This window comes from Chanodichthys erythropterus, chromosome 22 (genome assembly GCF_024489055.1).
Source record: "Chanodichthys erythropterus isolate Z2021 chromosome 22, ASM2448905v1, whole genome shotgun sequence".
Lineage (NCBI taxonomy): Eukaryota > Metazoa > Chordata > Actinopteri > Cypriniformes > Xenocyprididae > Chanodichthys > Chanodichthys erythropterus.
In genome coordinates this window covers 17,377,033-17,398,574 of record NC_090242.1, presented here as the reverse complement: position 1 = coordinate 17,398,574, position 21,542 = coordinate 17,377,033, and the positions used below count along the sequence as shown (strand labels likewise).

Sequence of the window (21,542 nt, the reverse complement as noted above, 5' to 3'; positions counted from 1 at the left end):
TGAAATGGAGGGCTTGTTTTCAGTTAAGGCAAATATTTTACTGGAGCCATCCTTTCTTCCCTCCTCATAGTCACAAGACAGAATTAAAAAGGGGAATGGAATCGATAGACCCAGAGGAAATGAGGCGAACTGAAACTGTTGAGGCTCTCTGCAACTGTGCCTGTGCTCGCTCTAATTAGTTTATACATAAATCCATGGCAAAGATTTAAGAGCCCACTATAACTTTTATCCTGACCTAAATGGAGTAAATTGGCTACGGATTAGCTCTCAGCAAAAATAATTTTTACCTCAATAAAGACCTTGTTTTCACCAGTGGCTCACTTGTCTCAAATCCCAAATGTAATTCAAAATGGAGAAACTTATTTTTAAAGGCATTCTTCACCCATAAATGAAAAGCCTTTCATCATTTACACCTCTTTGTGTAAAAAAAAGTTATTCACTCCTAAAAAATACAGGTTCTTTATTGGCATCAAAGGTTCCATAAAAAGCCTTTAACATTCATGGAACCTTTCCATTGCACGAAAGGTTCTTTATAGTGGATAAAAGTTAGATTAAAATGTTTTTGCTTATTTTAAAATGGGGAAAAAAGAGGTTCTTTTAAGAACTGTTCCATGAAACTGGTTCCATTGAATGAAGGTGAATGGTGACCATGGCTGCTTTTCAAGGTAACATTTTCAAAGAGCAACAACGTAAATTTCCATCCGTTGGAAATCGCATAGCACTATAGTCACATCACATGGACTACTTTTATGATACTTTTGCATTACTTTTTTCTTTTTTTTTTGGCACCTTTGGTCCCTATCCACTTTCATTATATGGGAAAGAGCAGCTCAGGCATTCTGCTAAATATCTTTCCACTGAAGAAAGCAAGTCATTCTCGTTCTTGTATGTTTTAGTGACAGGTTCAAAATGTGCTTGTACATTTGATATCAAAGGAAGGTTTGGAGAGATTGTGACAGTCCCTGGTGTGCTGGCATTTTAACACTGAGCTCTTAAGGCTCTGACAGCAGTATCAATATCTGCATTTGTGTTTGCATGTGTCAGTGCCTTTGTATGTGTTTATCTGTAAAAATATATATTTGCTATGCAGTCTTCAAAATGGCACATTTTTGGCATTTCCACCTCCTGGCTCGCCAGACAGGAACATTTAGATGCGTCTCAGGTTTTCACTCAGTATGTTATCGAAAATTATTCTGGGTGCTAAATAAACAAGCAGCATGTAATCATTAAAGCCATATTTTTCACCTTGAGTGTATTCGAATTAATTAGGAAATGTGCCTGCAGAAATTCTTTGTGCCAGCTGGTCGTTCTGCTGTCGAATGACGAATGCACCGTAAATTGTTCATGGTGGACTGCCAACTCTCCAGCAGCGACCCTTGTGTCATCAGTCTAAGACTGACTGCTTTATTGCTATGGCTTTTACTTTAATCCTGTTTCTTATTATTGACCTTTCATTATTAAATGGAACACACAGGAAAAGAGGCGCTTATAGGATGCTGCATTTTTCAATTCTTTTAAAACAGATGAATAGCAGATGTGACAATATTACCCAATTGTTGACCTTCACTTTTGATTTAGTGTTTGTGTTAAGTCTGTGCGTGCCATTTGAATCAACCACAACCTGTCACTGTTTAAGAGAACAATACTCAGAAGCCACTGCACATCTCACTATGGCTGAAATAGAAACCAGGCGAGTTCCCACCTCCCTTATTAATGTGCTTGTTTTTATTTTAAGATTCCAATTTTTTATTATTTTCATCATTGCTGCCTTTTCCCTTTGAAGAGCTGGTTGTGTGCTTGACGTGAGGGTCCGTAGTGAGATATACTGTATATAAAACAGAAATTTTCTGTATTTTTTTTACAACATTTATTAATCTAATATTTAATTTTTTTTAAAATATATGCACTATTTTTTAATTTAATCAGTGTCCATAATGCATGCTGTAACTAATGTAAATGTATACTGCTTGAAATTTGCTAAATGTTTTAGTATATGCAGAAAGTTGCATTACCCTAGATTAATAAATTATTAAAGTATTGTTTCTTGTTAGTTGAAGATACCAAATGCATGAATTAATATTAAGAAAACTTCACAGGTTTTCTTGTTTTTAAAATACCTTTATGGGTTTTCTTATGTAAATATTACATCAGAAATATTAACTATTATTTAGTCTTTAAAAAAAAAATATATATATATATATATATATATATATATAGTGGCATGAAAAAGTATGTGAACCCTTTACAAAATCTGTGAAAATGAGAATTATTTTAATTAAATAAGAATGCAAGTTATTTTTTGTTTAGTACTGTCCTGAGTAAAATATTTTAGTTCACAAGACAAAACAATAGCTGAATTTATTAAAATAACCCCATTCATAAGTATGTGAACCATTGATTCTCAATACTGTGTGTGGTTACCTGATGATCCACGACTGTTTTTATGTTTTGTGAAGGTTGTTCATGAGTCTCTTGTTTGTCCTGAGCAGTTAAACTGTGCTCTGTTCTTCAGAAAAATCCTCCAGCTCCTGCAGATTCATCAGTTTTCAAGCATTTTTGCATATTTGAACCCTTTCCAGCAGTGGCTGTATGATTTTGAGATCTGTGTTTTCATACTGAGGACAACTGAGGGACTCAAACACAACTATTAAAAAAGGTTCACATTCACTGATGCTCCAGAAGGAAACACGATGCATTAGAGTCGGGGTGTGAAAACTTGAACAGGATGAAGATGTCACAATTTTTCTTATTTTGTTTAAATATCATTGTTTTTCATTTAGTACTGCCCTTCGGAAGCAGAAGATGATACTTGCATGTTTCCCGGCAGAAAAATTAAGTATAAACCTTGATATTTGAATTCAAAAGTTTTCACCCCTTGGCTCTTAATGCATCGTGTTTCCTTCTGGAGCATCAGTGAATGTTTGAACCTTTTTTAATAGTTGTGTTTGAGTCCCTCAATTGTCCTCAGTATGAAAACACAGATCTCAAAATACTACAGTCACTGCTGGAAAGGGTTCAAATATGCAAAAATGCTTGAAAACTGATGAATCTGCAGGAGCTGGAGGATTTTTATGAAGAACAGAGCTCAGTTTAACTGCTCAGGACAAACAAGAGACTCATGAACAACCTTCACAAAACATAAAAACAGTCGTGGATCATCAGGTAACCACACATAGTATTGAGAAACAATGGTTCACATACTTATGAATGGGGTTATTTTAATAAATTCAGCTATTGTTTTGTCTTGTGAACTAAAATATCTTACTCAGGACAGTACTAAACAAAAAATAACAATAATAAATTTTTTTTATTATCCCTCTTATTTAATTAAAATAATTCTAATTTTCACAGATTCTGCAAGGGGTTCACATACTTTTTCATGCCACTGTGTATGTATGTATATATATATATATATATATATATATATATATATATATATATATATATATATATGTATATATGTATATATGTATATATGTATATATATATATATATATATATATATATATATATATATATATATGTATATATATGTATATATATATATATATGTATATATATATATATATGTATATGTATATATATATGTATATGTATATATATATGTATATGTATATATATATGTATATGTATATATATATATATATGTATATATATATGTGTATATATGTGTATATATGTGTATATATGTGTATATATGTGTATATATGTGTATATATGTGTATATATGTGTATATATGTGTATATATGTGTATATATATGTATATATGTATATATGTGTATATATATATGTGTATATATATATATATATATATATATATATATGTATATATGTGTATATATATGTATATATGTGTATATATATATATGTATATATATATATATATATATATATATGTATATATGTGTATATATATGTATATATGTGTATATATATGTATATATGTGTATATATATGTATATATGTGTATATATATGTATATATGTATATATATATATATATGTGTGTATATATATGTATATATGTGTGTATATATATATATATATATATATATATATATATATATATATATATATATATATATATATATATATATATATATATATATATATATATATATATATATATATATATATATATATATATATATATATATATATATATATATATATATATATATATATATATATATATATATATATATATATATATATATATATATATATATATATATATATATATATATATTTTATTTTTTTATGTATTTTTGATCAAATAAATGCAACCTTGGTGCACACAAACTCTTACAGACCCAAACTTATGAATGATATTGAATATATATATATATATATATATATATATATATATATATATATATATATATATATATATATATATATATATATATATATATATATATATATATATATATATATATATATTTTTTTCAATATCATTCATAAGTTTGGGTCTGTAAGAGTTTGTGTGCACCAAGGTTGCATTTATTTGATCAAAAATACATAATAAAAGCAATTTAATATGTTTATTCATAATGTTAATATATTTTAAAATGCCCTTTATTCCTGTGAGCTTTAACAGGTCTCATTTTCAGCACTGCTTTATAATGATATACCTTACACAGGTCTTTTAAGTCATGTATAGCTAGACTAAAACAACCAACCACTGTTCGGTTTGTTTGTACATGCCATTTATGAGTGTGTTTATGTCCAAATGCCCCCAAAAATCTGTTCATATCTTTAAGTGATTTCATTCCACTAACCTGGCAACCTCTGGCAAATTAAGTGAGTGTTTCAACCGCAAAAGCCTTGTAAACATGACTGTTTTTTATTTAGGTGAACTGATTAAAAAAAAAAAAAAAAAACCTTGTGTGCTGCTATAGTTCATGCCAAGTCTGCCAATCAGATTAGAGCTTGCCAGTTTAAGAAAGTGCTTTTCGTTTTTTTTAAAGCAGTATTTGTCAGGCAGTGAGTATACGGACAACAGACATCTGACACTAACACTAAGGTGTACCTAATATCACATTTACCCTCTCTTTCTTGTGTGATCATTTTTACCCTGGATGTGAAGCTGTCGGGGCCTGTTTGATGTGCCCTTAGTTGTGCGTCTGTGTATTTGAGCATGTTCATGCTCCCAGTTGCACACACTTCTGCCCCAGGGCTATGGCGCTTCTTTTCCTCTGATGTGTGATTTACCATTTAATTGATTGGAATCTTTGTATCCGAGCTGTTCTTTTTAAAAGGAGCTCTCATGAGAGAGGTGTTTCCGGCAGGTACTGCTTTAACAAGACAGTCAGCTCTCAGGAGGGAAAGCGCTCCTGATTAGTGACACAAGCAGAGGTGGGATTCGGTGCCATTGCACCTGTCTTTTTTCTCTGTTAAATGAGAATGCAGGGATTGAAAGTGTGTCCCTGAAGTATTTGCTGTGGATCATGGCTAATATAGAGATTTCTAAAGATGTTGGTGCTCTTTGCTTATTTGACATTAAAAAAAAAAAATGCCTCATTTACCTTAAAAGTTCATGAGTTGTTTTCAGTTTTTCCTCCTATTCCAGATTTATATGCAGAGAAATCTCTAAGCCCATTCTTAGACAGATTTCTTCAAAGAATAAACGGTGTGTTTGTGGTTCTTTCAAAACATTGATTTGTTTGTTTGAGAATCCCAACCAGCCCAACATTGCAACAGGGAGTCAACTAATGGTGTGAGTTTGGGGCAGGGATATCTGTTTGTTCTGACCAGTGGCTGATGGGGAGTGTTTGTTTAAAAAATGAAAATTATAATTTTTTCCCTCACATTCTTCCAAACCTGTATGACTTTATTTCTTCATTGGAACACAAAAGAACATATTTTGAAAAATGCTTTAGTGGCTTGATGCCCTTTATTGCCCGATATAGACAGGATAAACCAGTAGAAATTTTGGCTAGTATTTGTGTTTGCTGTGGTATCAAAATTGGTATTGAGGATTATGAAATTTCAATGTACAATTTGTAACAATCTTATTTCCAGCAAAAATAGTTATGTTGTGATGTTGTATATCGTCGTCATAAAAATGAAATTACTCATCTCACCTCTTTTTGACTTTCATTGTATGGACAAAAACACTTCTTTTTTTCATACAGGTTTGGAATGACATGAGGGAATAAATGAGTACAGAATTTTCATTCTTTCCCTTTAAAACCTTTTTAAAACCATTTTAAAACCATTTTAGAATGGCTGATTATTTTGTTTTCATCCATATAATTAATGTAATTGCAACAAGTCAGCAGGTCAAGTTTTTCCAACAAATTTGCTTTTCAGCAATGTTATTATTGTAATAGGTTCCTTCATGATTTCCCATCAGTTAAATAATCACTGTGTTTCTTTCATAGTTAACTTCCCTAGTGGGAACCTTCCAGAATTTGCGTAAGAACCCCTTGTGTTGCCGTTATTCTACTAGGCAGCTTCTGACAGATGTCCATTAATCATATTGGCATACTGCAGAAAAACAAGCCAATTATTTGGACTTAAAAGCAGTATTTCTAACCCTCAGAAGATAAGAGCTCCACCAGCATTGAAACATTAATGGATTGATCCTAGTAAATAGCCGGTTTTTAGATTATTCATTGTTTACTTGATTAACGTGAACACATCCGTCATTCACTGCTCATCCACCAGTATTGACCAGAAGACAGAACTGAATTCAGCCATCTTGACTTGTTAAAATGCAGTCATTTCCATTTTAAAGTGCAGATGTTCAGTATCTGTATTTGATGTGAATTAGTTAACTTGTATACATTTAAAACCTTATTATTATTATTATTGTTATTATTATTTAGGATGAAGACTTGATGTCATACAGTGTTAAATGGTAAATAGTATCTGCACCCTTTCACATTTATCTGGATTTCTACATAAATAGGAATTATATTCAATAGACAAACACATTCTGCTACAAATAACACACAAGCAATGATATATTTTTGTGTCTTCATTGAACACACTGTTTACAGCACAGGGTGGAAAAAGTAATTCAAGCCATCGGATTTAATAACAGGTTGATCCTTGTTTGGAAGCAATAACCTCCATCAAATGTCTCTTGCGATTGTTGATGAAACATGCACAAATGTCAGGAGCAATTTTGCATTTACTTTTTACTAAACCGTTTCGGTTCAGCAATATTCTTGGAATGTCTTGTATAAATTGCTTTCTTGAGGACACACTCGAGCATCTCAATCAGGCTGAGGTCAAAAATTTTCTGTTGAAGGCTGTCTGTTTTGTCCCTCAGTTGTCAGTCAGATTCTCTTACAATATGTCCTGATAAACTTGGGAATTAATTTTTCCATTGATGTTAGCAAGCTGTTCAGACCCTGAGGCAAATCCATGATGGCCCCTCCATTGCTCTGCTGTGCCTTTTTCTTTTTTATCCCCAAATAGTGCTGTCTTTTTTTCCAACCAACTCACCTTGAGTTCTATTTGTCCACAGAACATTTTGCACAGTAGAACAGTGGAACATACATGTGCTGTTTTGCAAATTTGAGGGTGCTGTTTTTGAAAGACAATTTTTCTACCCAAGACTGATCAACAACAAGGCTTTTAGAGACCCGACCTGACCCGTTTGACATAAAATCTGTGACCCGAACCACACCCGCATTAAATCTCCTTCATGAGGTAGACAAAAATAATTTTCTCATGTAGCCTAACACAAGCAATAAAACCAACATTAGGCATTCTGGGTTGATGCAATTGATTAAACTGAATAAAATTGAATAAAAAAAATAACATTACCATAAGTATCCTAATGCTAGGAATATGGTTATTTATTTTAAACAATGTGAATGTCTCAGTTGAGCATTATTTGTATTTGGTACATTTCACTGCAGATTCTTTGATAAATCAATCGCTTTGCAAACACACTTTTACAATATGGATTCGACAGTAATGCAACAACATGTAAGTAACTGTGTTAATTCTAATACCTGATCTATGATCAGTGATTTCTGATATGTGATGATTCATGTACAGTCAGATGTTCTTTGTCTATGTGTCAGTAAATCAAACCAGTGACTAAACGGTCAACTTCAAATTGTTTCTCCTAGTAGTATGAAAATAATCTGTTATTTAAACTGATTAAATTATATATAGAAAACGATCAAAGAACTCTCCTTTTACAATCACTGGAGTTGTCCATCAATCAATGAATCTCTTATTTACATCATGTTTGTACTGTAAGTTATGACGATAGCATTTGCTAGTGTGCAGAAATTGAGTTGCAATGACAAGATCACTGCATTCATGTGCTCAATCACAATCTAAATATAATGCCATAGATCTAAATGTAATGCTATAATCAACACTTTTCATGATTAGTTAACCTTGAGAGCTGTGATTGTAAAAACATGCTAAATGTTTTCAGGAGAGTTACACATAGAGAGTAATTCTTAGCTATTTCATATGCAAAGATGTTAGCCAATCACAGCAGTGGGCGTTTACACTGAAGTCTCACAGCAGACACACCCCTTAAAACAGAGTGTTCAAATCATAGGGCTAAAATCAGGATAGGAAAAATGCCTTTTATTTCTAAATTTTATTTCAATTTTTTATGAAAATTCGTACTGCACCCCAGGAAACATTATAAAACAATGCAGTTCATGACCCCTTTTAACAAAACAAGTAAGCTAATAGACCTATTTAAACATTCTTTGTTCTATCTGTAAGCTTAAAGCTACTAAACAGTATTTTAGTAGATTCACTCTGCGTTTAAACACGGTTATCTCTTCTGAATCTCAACAGTGTTTACCTGGCCACTAGTCCTCTTCAGCAGCATGAAAAATAGGCAAAAACTTTTATCCAAATTGTGAATATATTAAATACAGAAAGCAAGCAAAGCTCACTCCTTTTAATATAATCATTATGGCTGTCAGACAGTTGCAGCATGATTGTCTACAATGCTCAGTGCTGCCTTTTAACAGTTTGACAGAGCATGAACACAGATAAGCATGGGACCATTTGAAATCAGCTGTCAGATATACTCAATTGAGTCGAAATAGTCTTATTGGACCCGCAGTCCGCCCGTGCCTACCGCCCGTCTGACCCGCACGCACAGCACCTGACACGTAAATATTATTCCACCCGTTACATCAAACACTGTGTTTTTCTCTATTATTAGGACTTCAGTCCTAAATCCAGTGAAAATCCAAAGGGTTCATATACTTTTTCCATGAATCTGTTATTAAAGACAGGATATGCTGCATCACTCAGATGATTGAATTGAAAATTGTGACCAGCTTGCATTGTTTGCACAGACTAAGGGAATTTACTCTAAACTGGCCTGTCATTTTTTTTCTCTATAATCCCTCACTTGTCATCCAGCATGATGCAATAGCTTTACCGCTTCCTTTCAATTGCTTACTGCTTCTCTCACATAAATCTACAAATCATTCTTCCCCCCAGCAGCATTTACTTCGTTTTTGCATTTTCACTTTCCAGCGGAGGTCAAGCGATTTGGCAGGTACTCAACCGTGTACACAGAGCAGTGAGAATGCACACAGCGGCTTTCAGAATCTTTAAAATCGCTTCATCGTTAGCTGACCTCAATCAGAGATCCCGTGGGAGGAAAGTGTCCTAATGCGTCAAATGAATGTCAAGATTATAGCTTCCTCATGGTCCCCAAGACCACCACAACATTCTTTTTAGTGGAGTCCCAGGTTATAAACAATGTAAAAAATGCTTCAAAGATTCACTACCATGGTTTAGAGATCATGCATATCAAAATGCTGAATTTGTGTTTTAGAGAAAAACTTTTCCTTGTCGGCAAAGAAAAATTCTGAAAGTAAATATGAAGACCTTTCTTTCGTAATTACGAAGATAATAGCTTTTTAGACATGATAATAGCCCGTTAGATGTGACATATTGTGTGCAGCGAGAAATCATAAATAAACTCTACTCCCATTTCCCTGAAGTACCTTTGGAACGATTATCCTAAACTCCAAACTCACCAGCTGCTCCTTAGAAAATTAGAATAACAATAGCCTTTCGTTTAGAAAAGCTAAAGAAAATCATAAATAATGGTTTGTTCCAGGAAGCCCAAGCTAATTAGCGTAGCGCTGAGTGTCAGCTCGATGTCTTTGCCAGAGTCGCTCTGCCTCGGTATCCGAGGAATTCCGGGAGAGCGAAGTAAACTGTGGCGAAGATCAAAGAGACTCATTCTAGGTGTCATTATTTGAATGAAAAAAGGGTGTCTGTACTTTTGCTGGCTATAGAAGAGAGAGAGAGAGAGAGAGAGAGAGAGATTGACTATCCAAAGTGTTGTGCTGCTGCTCATGCATTTAAATGGCTCTCATAACACACGTCGAATGTTAGGGGAAAATCTGTATGATTGAGGTGATCATGTCAAAAGTTGAGGAAGATGGATCTACTGACTCTCCTCTGATGATGCTTGTCTGCTCTTTGTGACCTGGATATATATATATATATATATATATATATATATATATATATATATATATATATATATATATATATATATATAATTATTTTTTTTTTTTTTTATTTTTTTTTTTCACAATATCCATCTTCCTCAACTTTTGACATGATCACCTCAATCATACAGATTATATATACAATATATATATATACAAGAAAATGGCTGCTGGCTGTAATTGCACACTACCACCTGAGGCACTTCCTCCATGACTTTTCTCCAAGCTGTCAGTCCAAACACTTTCAATCCAGAAGATATGGTTTAAAAAATAACAAAACTACTGTGGTAAAAACTTAGTTTTCTGGCAGTGTCTCTAGAGAATGTGCACTAAATAGCAGCAATTTACCCCACTTACATTTGTTTTTCTCTGCAAGTATAAGGAACAGATGGATTAAATATGCTGCACACTTCTCACTGCAGACGGAGCAGATGATTTTAGCACCGGGGTTTTAATGACTCAGTATATTTGCTCTTCTGTTGTTCTAGGTACCACCTCATTTTATTTACTTGTCACAACCCCTAATAGCTTCAGCTATGTCCTCTGTTAGGATGTGTCTTATTGTCTCTGTACAGACTTATATACTGACAAATAAGTGCAAAAAAAACCAAAAAACATAATGGAGATATAATTAATTTTGAAGTTTTATTAAGTGTTACCAATGAGATTGTTTTTGTAATCATACACTACTTTTGTCTTTTTTTTACAAGATGGACAAAATTTGTCACCAAAAGTCAAAATTTCGTTTTTTACCAAATTACACTTTTGGTTATACCGAATGATGATATTTTCAAACAGTGCCTACAGGCTGATATCTAGCTAGTTATATGTAGCTTGTTAGCTAGCTAGCAAAAGGACAATCAAACATTTTTTATTTAGTACAAGTTTTTAAAATATTACAACATATTTTATAGCGGTTGTACCGAATGACTTGATGTTTCGGGACATACTTATGAGCAATTGAAAACATGAATTTTTCAAATAGTTAAAAAAGATAGTTACTGTGCTTCATGACCATGTTGTCCTTTGCAGGTGTTTGAATGATGTCACATCCTGTCACATGATATTGACCGCATGACTTGATCCAAAATGGTCCCTTTAAATTGGTTACTCCAAATGACATCAATGAAATGAATTTTTCCAGACATTCTTTCTCATAACAAAGCAATGATTTCTACACATAATTGTAATACCATTTTGCACTATTTTGATATATGATGTTATAAAATTATGCCTAAATTAAAAATGTATACATTTATTACATTTCAGGATATTTTAATCACAAATGAAATGGCTGTATTGACCTTTGGACGGTTAAACTGAATGACCTTTTGACACTTCAGAATCTTTAAAATACCTTTATATGTAGCAAAATATAATTAAAATCTTTTGGATTCAATAAAAGAGATAAAGAGATCAAGTTGTACTACCTTACATACTTTGGATGTCATCATTGATTGATGCTTTGGCTTTGTTTTTTATTATTATTAATGCCTTTGGACAAAAATTGGGCATGGATATATATATATAATTTTTTTGTGTGTGTGAACATTTCTCAGCATTTTAGCAATATATGTGTACACTACCATTACAAAGTTTGGGGTCAATCTTCAGTTTGCAGTTTGTACCATGTTTGTGTGTGAAGCACCCAAATAAAAACGTTTAAGAAAGAAATAAGGGGGTTAGACCTTGCTGTTTGTCTCCTACTAGCACTCCCAACCTCCTCTCTCACTCAATCTTTCTCGTTCTCTCCCTTTCACTTGGACTTCTAAATAGAGTTCCAATAGTGGAACAGCTGCTGATTTTCATACTGTAGGGATTTAGATGAAAACTTTCTCCTTATTAACATGCACAATGACTAAGCTCTCTAACTTTGCTGACCTGGCATTCTCAGCTCCTCTCCGTGAGTGTGTATTAGTGGTACTTAATAAGGAAGGCATCGCTATCGCTCATACCTTGAGTTATGGATTTCAACAAACCCCTAACCCTAAGTATTACACTTCTTAAGTCGTCCTATGCAATTTTTCCTGATTTTTGTGTTCATATCATGTTGCATGTTGTGCTATTATTTTTCTTACAAATTGGAAGGATGTTAGACAATAACATAGTCACAAAAATCCCACAAATTTGCTTTGAAGATGACACCTAAGCCAGTTACCAATATCATAGAGACTTGAGACTTTCCTCCTTTGACTTAGACACCCTAGCAACTGCATAACAATGCTCAAGTAACCAGATTTCATCAAATGTAAAAATATACAGATGCCCGATTACTTGGGCTCTAGCAAGCATAATATTTCAGAGCGCACATTGTCCATATCTCTCGAAAACAGACTTGAGAGACCGGACACTCGTGCAACGCTCTCCTTCGGGAATTATCTAGCCAAATGTCAAGCCTTGAAATCAAACCCAATTCTGCATCCCATTATGTAACTCCAGCTAGAGAGTTATCAAATTGAATACACTTTGTAATCTCCCATCTACACCACGTACTTCAGCACCCTTATGCCCTGAGCAGCGCTATCTTTTACATAGGAGACATTCCCGTTCAAGATGGAGAGAAGAACACTATTTCGAGATTAATTGGGGCACATTTAAAAATACTTTAGGATGATTTTGCGTCCTGGTTCAGTACTCCAGAGCTGTTTTTTATGTCTTGTAGCCCTTAGATTTTGAGTCTGATTTTATTGAGCACGGTGCATGCTGTCATCTCTCGTCTTTTCTGCTTTGTGATAAAATAGACTTTTTATTTCCTCGCGTGTGATGAACCGAGACCCGCAGATGTGGTTTTGACGGCGTGAGCTGCAACGTTGATTGATGAAATTCAATTTCTGATGTGAATCCAGCAGCAGAGGGGATCACATTTAACCAGACAGACACATATTGAAGTGATTACGATTTGAAGAGAATGGCCAATTATGTTTCTGCCAGACCCATATTATACTGTGAAACAACCAGTATTTTTAATTAGCGCTATTTCTGGGGTGGAAGGAGTGAAGACGAGCTATTAGGACCCGGGAAAAAAGACTCAGGCACGGCTCTGGGGAGCCATCCTCATACATACTAAAGCCGCTTCCTATCACATGGAGACATACACTGATGGCTAAAACCTTTCTAAATTGGATACGGTCCCTGAGACAACTCGAAGCCAGTTGTGGCTCTATTGATTGGACCAGATGCGCAAATTTAGAAAGCCAGTGGGACCACCTTTCATCTCGTATATGCCATAATTTTGTCCAGAGAAAGAAGCCTGATTGGATTTTGCTCATTAAAATGCCAGTTTTCTTTCATGTGCCCGTCTCAGTTGCGCTTCAGGTCTCGTGTGTTTAATCTCTCTTCCTTTGTTGTGTTTTTACAGCCATTGGTGTCGACCCTTCCCATGAGCGGTATCCCTCAACACGCTTCTCGTATACCAGGCTTTGACTATCAGCCCCTGGAAAACGCACTGTCAAGGAGCGCAAACACCCCTGCTTCTCGTGTGATCACCTCTTCCGCCTCGTCTTCCTCTCGTGGGCCCGAAAGGGACCGGGAAAGGGATAGGGATCGAGAACGGGACAAGAGGAAGAAGAAACACAAGAGAAGGTCTCGGTCCAGGTCCCGTTCACGCTCCAGATCCAAATCCAAAACCAAGCACTCTTTGCCCAGTGCCTACCGCACCTTCAGGAGATCCAGGTATCCTCTCAGGAGTTGTAACATGTTTCCAGGAACAATTTAAACTCTTAAAAAGAGCTTGTTAATTGCTAATGCCCCATGCCTCTGGCTACATTTACTGAAATGTAATTATGTTTTTAAACTGCCTTTTCCATCTTTTTATCCATCCAAAATGTGTTAATCTAAGTAGCATTTTAAGTTAAATGTGAAATGTGGTTTTAGGGCTTAAAAGTTGGAATGAATCATTGAAAAATTCACTTTTTAAACTTTTCTGCATAAGGTTTTTTTAGAAATGGGCTTCTGCATAAATTGGCCCTAAAATATGATCTGATCTTGTCACAACTATAGACAAACGCAGTCCGCTTAAACTGCTTAAACTAGACATTTTTATCCAACATAGTTTAAGCATTCAGTGCAGGATGGAAAAAATATGTGGACACTTACATTTAAAGGTGCTACAGAGGGTGTTTTGTTTTATACATTTTTGCAATATTACTTGAAACTGTCTTTACTAACTGATAAGACTATTTATTAGGTGCACTGAAAGTAATAATATTAATATACATCATCTGTGCACGAGGTAGGGCCTTAAAAACATCAGCCAATCGCGATGATTGGCCCTCTGGCTTGTCAATCACTGCCATGACGTTCCTTGTGAGAGACGTGCGCGCTCCAGTGACTTTCCACAGGCGCCGCATGCAATGTTTTTGTCAGGAGTAACAACTGCAGATTATGAGTTACCTGCGGTGAGTCCGACATAATGAATCCACTAACACGACACAGCGAATGCCGGTGGTAAACAAACACTCTTGTTCCAATACTCTCGCATGAGTTTTGGTAGGCGTTCCCTCGAAATGAGCTGTGAAGGAGGGGGGTTGTTCTTACGCATGCGCTCATTTCAAAAACTCACTAACAGTCTTTGGTTTCTCAGTCGTCAAAAACATCCTCTGTAGCACCTTTTAAAGGGTTAGTTCACCCAAAAATTAAAATTCTGTTATCATTTACTCACCCATATGTTGTTCCATATCTGTCAGATATGACAGATACATATACATATAACTTGACTAAGTTTACATAAATTTTGTGTGAACTATCACTAAACTTAGGGTCTCAGTGTTCACCAAACGATTCCTGTAATTGCAGATCAGATTTTCAGATAGGAATTCTGGAAGAATTTAGGAGGAATTGTGTCTTGGTTGAAGAAAAACTAATGACCAGTACATGGAGAAATCAAAGGTAAAGCCAAGGTTTCACATTCCTGCATCTGTAATCAGTAAAAACTGAGAGTGTCATGTGGGGAGAGTGTCAAAAGCTTTGTCCCCAGAAACTTGAGGCAAGAATGCAATAGCTCATTTCTAAACTTTTGTTCACCCCTCCGCTGCCCTCGTTTTTTTAATTCATCCTCTTTATTGGAAATCAAGGCTGATTTGTCATTATCCTCTATTGAAGTTGAGGTAATTACAGTCGCCTCATCACGCCCGTCCTGACATGCCATAATATAATTTCTGGAGATTAAATCATTTCGGCCCCAGGATTTAAATCACTTACAGTGTGTAAAAAGCCTCTCTTTCTTCTTTCTCTCTCTCCATCCCTCACACACTCCTTGGTTATATTTCCATGCAAACTTGCCAAACAAGGGCAAAAAGTGTGGATATAACGCAGATAAACTTGCTAGGTGAAATATTGGAAGGAGTAAAACTGCCTAATACCAGATAAGGAATGCCCCCCCCTCTCTCTCTCTGTGTGTATATATATATATATATATATATATATATATATATATATATATATATATATATTCGTGGGATAAATCTTGTGTCTGTGCAAGAGAGAGATTGAGATGAGTTTTGGGCAGAAGCTCTTCTTAGACTACTAATCTAGTTTAGCTGAGCCCCTGTGGGTCTCTGTAGATATCGCCTTGGCTTTTGCCATGTTCTCCAGCTAAGAGCTGTATGAGAAATCTTCCTATCCCTGGTGGTTTTCTTATTCCTCTGTTATTGAACTGCAGTTCATCCGCTTACTTCATAGGATCTGCACCGCTGCGCAGACTGCAGCGTCTGCATTAAGATGACAATCCCATCTTCTAATCCAGATCGTCCTACATCCAAGTTAATTTCTCATTGGGTATGGCTCCATCATGGCCTTCTAGTTTTACCCTTTTAGTCTTCAGATGACCTGAGATGGTGAAAGTGTCTGTAGTTGCACTACACCTTTGTCCACACTCACCATATCTGTTATCTCTCTCCACAACCATGTCATTAGCAGGCCTGGAAATATACGTTTCTCAAGCCAGACACGTTACCTTGTGGTTTTTACCTTGTTCCCTGATTGCTGTTGAGTGTTGGAGGGTCTTTAAACCACGAGTGTTTGTTTTACAGCAGGTCAGCTTGTGTTTGGACTGAGTCCTGGTCAAGTTTGTTTGAGCATCGCCACTTCAGCAAAGGAAATGAGTATTAAATGTGTTCAGCTGTCACCTTTTATACACTTTACCCGCAATTTCCATTATTTGCAAGCTTATTTTGAGCTTGAGAAGAATTAATAAACTATTTGTGTCATGTAGGCATGAGAAAATTGAGGTAGAGAGCTAAAGTGCATGTCAAGTTTTCAAAGACGATGAAGCATGTTTTTAAAGAGTGTTTTTATGTCTAGATTGATTTTTTTTTTTTTTTTTTCGAAAGCCCTTTAATCATTAAAAGGTTAGTTCACCCAAAAATGAAAATTCTGTCATTAATTACTCACCATCATGTCGTTCCAAACCCATAAGACCTTCGTTCAGTAAGACCTTTGTTCAGTAATTCGATGGCTCAGTAAGGGCCTGCATTGCCAGCAAGATAATTAACTTTCAGATGCCCAGAAAGCTACTAAAGACATATTTAAAACAGTTCATGTGACTACAGTGGTTCAACCTGAATGTTATGAAGGGATGAGAATACTTTTTTGTGCGCCAAAAAAACAAAACTTTTTTTCAACAATATCTAGTGATGTGCGATTTCAAAACACTGCTTCATGAAGCTTTGAAGCTTTATTAATCTTTCGTTTCCAATCAGTGGTTCGGAGCGCATATCAAACTGCCAAAATCACGTCCCCAGTGGTGAGCCATTGAAATTTCAAAACACTTATGACATAACGAAGCCTCGTTTACTGAAATCACAGTTGGCAGTTTGATGCGAGCTCCGAACCACTGATTCGAAACAAAAGATTCGTAAAGCTTCAAAGCTTCATGAAGCAGTGTTTTGAAATCGCCCATCACTAGATATTGTTGAATAAAGTCGTTATTTTGTTTTGTTTTTTGACGCAAAAAAAGGATTCTCATCGCTTTATAACATTAAGGTTGAACCACTGTAGTCACATGAACTGTTTTAAATACGTCTTTAGTAGCTTTCTGGTCATATGAAAGTGTTAATTGCTTCCTGGTAATGGAGGCCTTACTGAGCAATCGGATTTTGTCAAAAATATCTTAATTTGTGTTTCGAAGATGAACGAAGTTCTTACAGGTTTGGAACGACACGAGGGTGTGTAATAAATGACATTATTTTCATTTTTGGGTGAACTAACCCTTTAATGTACAGACTTGATTCAAATTTTGTTTTTGAAAATCACCTTTTTGAATTGCATTGGTAAAATATTTTTTAAATATAACCGATAGTGACGGCATCATTGTAATATTCGCAGATTGTGATTGTTCTTTTTTTGCATATATTTAACCATTATAGGGATGGATAAAAAATAGATATACACATCTGTTCAAAAGTTTGGGGTCAGTAAGATTGAAATAGAAACATTATTTACTGTCACTTTTGATCAATTTAATGCATCTTTGCTGAATTATTTGAATATATGTGTATATAAATATTGGATAGTCATATTATAATATTGGGCAGAATAGTATAGAATGTTAGTATAAAATAGTCAATTTATCAGCATTTAACACATAACCAAAGCCTAAAACCTGATTAGTTTTAATTACTTTTATTTCATCATATGCAAATCAAGGCAAGGGAAAAGTAGTATTAACTAGATTGTTTGTTCATAAATCTCTTCTGGATGCCAGCAAAACTACAGTAAAATTTACAGTAAAATGGCTATTTTTTTTTTTTTTTTCATCACCATTTTATCTTTTTAATAGTGACTACAGCAATGATTATGCATCAGTTTACCATATTTAGTGATGTATCTAGCTTTTATTCCAACAATAATTATAATACTACAAAGAAACCATAAAACTACTTATTTGGATAGCTTTATACATGTAGCATTAATAAGTGGTTTAATACGAACATTAGCACAAACCTGAGCCTATTGTGTCTGTTTTTTTATTACAGCTTTCATTAATAACTAGCCTATTTCTCAGTTGTAACTCTGACACCGAACATGGACTTTGAATTAGTAATACTAGGGCCAGAAGTAATTAGAAAGCGTGTGTTTTCTGACATCAAACATGGCCAGTGTCATGCCTCTAATTTTTGTTAGCGCTAATAATAACAGTGTCAGTATTTAAGCTACTCACTCATTTTTATTTGCTGCCTCCTGACACCTGACATCTCTTGTCTCCAGCTGGTACATCAACACCAGAGACCAGGCTAACATTTATCCTTAATGAGTATGTCTGTCCAGTGTAGCGGAAAAAGAAAAGAAAACTGAAATTCGCCCTGGACACAATTATAATAAATGGATTCAAATGTATTATGGGGAAAAAAAATAGTTTCATTTTCATCAAATAATGTCTGACACCCCTGCAGCAGATTATTAATGATTAGATTTAATGTCTGTTTTTGGTTCTTCCTGTCTGTATAAATATATTTTTTTTCTCTCTCTTTGTTCCTGACCCCCGCATTTTTATTGCTTTCCTACTTTTCAGTACGTTCTTAGAGTGTGTGCATACAAGGTATTTATTTCAATTCACATTATCCTTCTGAGTGGGTATATACATGTATGATTACATTTCAACCCACGCACACCTGTTAATAATGGCCCATCCGTTTTGTTACAGGAATGTGTTCATCAACATTAGATTGGGTTTTCCAAGGTTCAGTGTGGCTCATTTTGTATAGTTATTGAACATTAAATGTATAATGTGATTGTGTTCTGCAGTAAATTAAAATTCATTTTTTTAATCGCTAGTTTTTATTTATATATCTTATTTCACAGCACCCCAGTATAAAGCCCAAAATATACTTCAGCTGTCCATGTTCCGCTATGGATTAGTTGAAAATTTCCTGATAATTTACTCACCCCCATGCCATCCAAGATGTTCATGTCTTTCTTTCTTCAGCCTAAAAGAAATTAAGGTTTTTGAGGAAAACATTCCAGGATTTTTCTCCATATAGTGGACTTTAGTGGGGTACACTGGGTGGAAGGTCCAAATTGCAGTTTCAGTGCAGCTTCAAAGCACTCTACACGATCCTAGATGAGGAATAGTGTTTTATCTAGTGATTTTTCTATCCTCCTACTGTCTTCTATCTTTCCTAGTGAATGTCCTGTAAATGACACAACTCAGTGCTGCCCTCTGATGTCTTGTAGAGTATAGAAAAGCAAATGTACTGCGCATGTGTCGAACTCGTCCATTCGCAGCTTAGTATGCTTTGAAAGCTGTGCGGACTGCAGACGCAGAAAATGAAGTATACCCAGGCCTTAATGCAGTACTTGCTATGAGTGAAATCTACTATAAATGTGCCAATTGTGTCTTCATTGTAAGCTATAAATTGTAACTGCTGTCACTCTTGGCATTTATGACTTGCCATTTGAGATCAGTCTCAGGCAGTTTGCACTGGAGAACAATGCTCACTGATTTGCTCAAATTTTCAAGGTCCACAGCATTTCTTCAGTGTCTTGCAGTGTTTACAGTGATTACTTCTGTGTACATCTAGTGTAAGTCTATGACTGTGATTTCTCACAACAGCTATTTCAGTGATTTATGTCAGATACTATCTTTTTTTTAGTTGTTGTTTTGCCTGGTCTTAATGTCATCCACACAAAATTTTGCATTATTTAATTTAATTTAATTTTTTACTGATATTTTACTCATTGTAATAGTTTCTATTTACAATAATAACCTTGGTACATGGTTCAGGAGCTCAACCTCTCAGTTACTTCTTTTTTTAGAACTCTCTCCGTCTCCCAAAAAGGGTTTGAAGAGACGATGGAGAACCATTATTAACTGTCACTTAACAGCATTGATGAGTCTAACCTGTGGGTTGATGTCTTGAGCAGAAGTCAGTTCTAACTTGACCATGTTTTTTGTGTCTTTTCTTTCTTTCTTTCTTTCTTTCTTTCTTTCTTTCTTTCTTTCTTTCTTTCTTTCTTTCTTTCTTTCTTTCTTTCTTTCTTTCTTTCTTTCTTTCTTTCTTTCTTTCTTTCTTTCTTTCTTTCTTTCCTTCCTTCCTATCTCTCCTCCTTTCTCAGGTCTCAGTCTCGTTCACCCGGCCGCAGAGACCGACGAGCTCGCTCTTTGGAGAGAAAGCGTGACGAGAGGGAGAAGGAAAGCTATGGTCCAAGCACCTACCGCCTTGGCAGCAACCCAGCACTGGGCAGGAAGCGCTCTAGATCAAGGTGGGTCTGGCACTTAGGACATATCAGAGCTCAAAATGACAATTTTTTTGGACCACTGTTTTTTGTATTTTTTTTACCTGCTCTGTAAAAGTAAAAAAAGTAAAATAATGCTTTTATTCTTTAAAGATGCTTTAAATTCATCAAAAGTGACAGTAAAGACTTGTATTGTAACAAAAGATTTCTGTTCAAATAAACGCTGTTCTTTTGAACTTTCTATTCATCAAAGAATGCTGAAAACATTATGGGCCCTATAATACACCCGGCGCAATGTGACGCAAGGCGCAGCCCAAATGTGTTTGCTAGTTTGCGTCCGGTGCCGTTCGCGTTTTCCCATTCAGCGCCACGTCCTTATATTAGTAAATGCATTTGCGCCAGTTAGTGCGCCCATGGGAGTGCTGGTCTAAAAAAGGGGCGTGTTCAGGCGCATTGCCAGCGCATTGCTATTTTAAGGAGCTGAAAATAGACCAACTTAAACCTAGTCTAAAGTCAATGGTGCAATATTTTTTTGTTAGAGCGCGTTGGTAGAAATTGCGCCTCTGGGCGCGTCCACAGTGCACGTTGACTTTGCTTATTACACAAAGGGATGCACATCACACAAATATGCCAAATACAGTATTAAAAACAAAAGGATTACAGTGTAAAAGAATATTATTGTGTAGGCTACATAAATATAAAAATGTAATGATGAATAGTAATTGCGTGTATTAGAATTAGGCTACCTATTTTCAATTCAGCCTATTACTACTTATAATGATGAACGAAACTGGCTGATTAATTGAACAATCGTGCCAATACACACACATATATATTAACTGACTCATCACGCGAAGATAATTGAAAGCCTGCATTTGCAAGCCCGCTTTAACT

The 21,542-nt window shown here is 35.1% G+C and overlaps 1 protein-coding gene across 2 annotated transcripts in view; it reads left to right on the top strand.

The window, feature by feature from the left end:
• sfswap (splicing factor SWAP) overlaps window positions 1-21,542 on the top strand; it is a 114,826-nt gene that overhangs the window by 79,820 nt on the left and 13,464 nt on the right. For both annotated transcript variants that reach the window (XM_067375541.1, XM_067375542.1), the window contains exons 14-15: window positions 13,834-14,147; window positions 20,529-20,675. In XM_067375541.1, coding sequence (XP_067231642.1) covers window positions 13,834-14,147; window positions 20,529-20,675 — 461 coding nt within the window. The remainder of the gene's footprint in view (window positions 1-13,833; window positions 14,148-20,528; window positions 20,676-21,542) is intronic.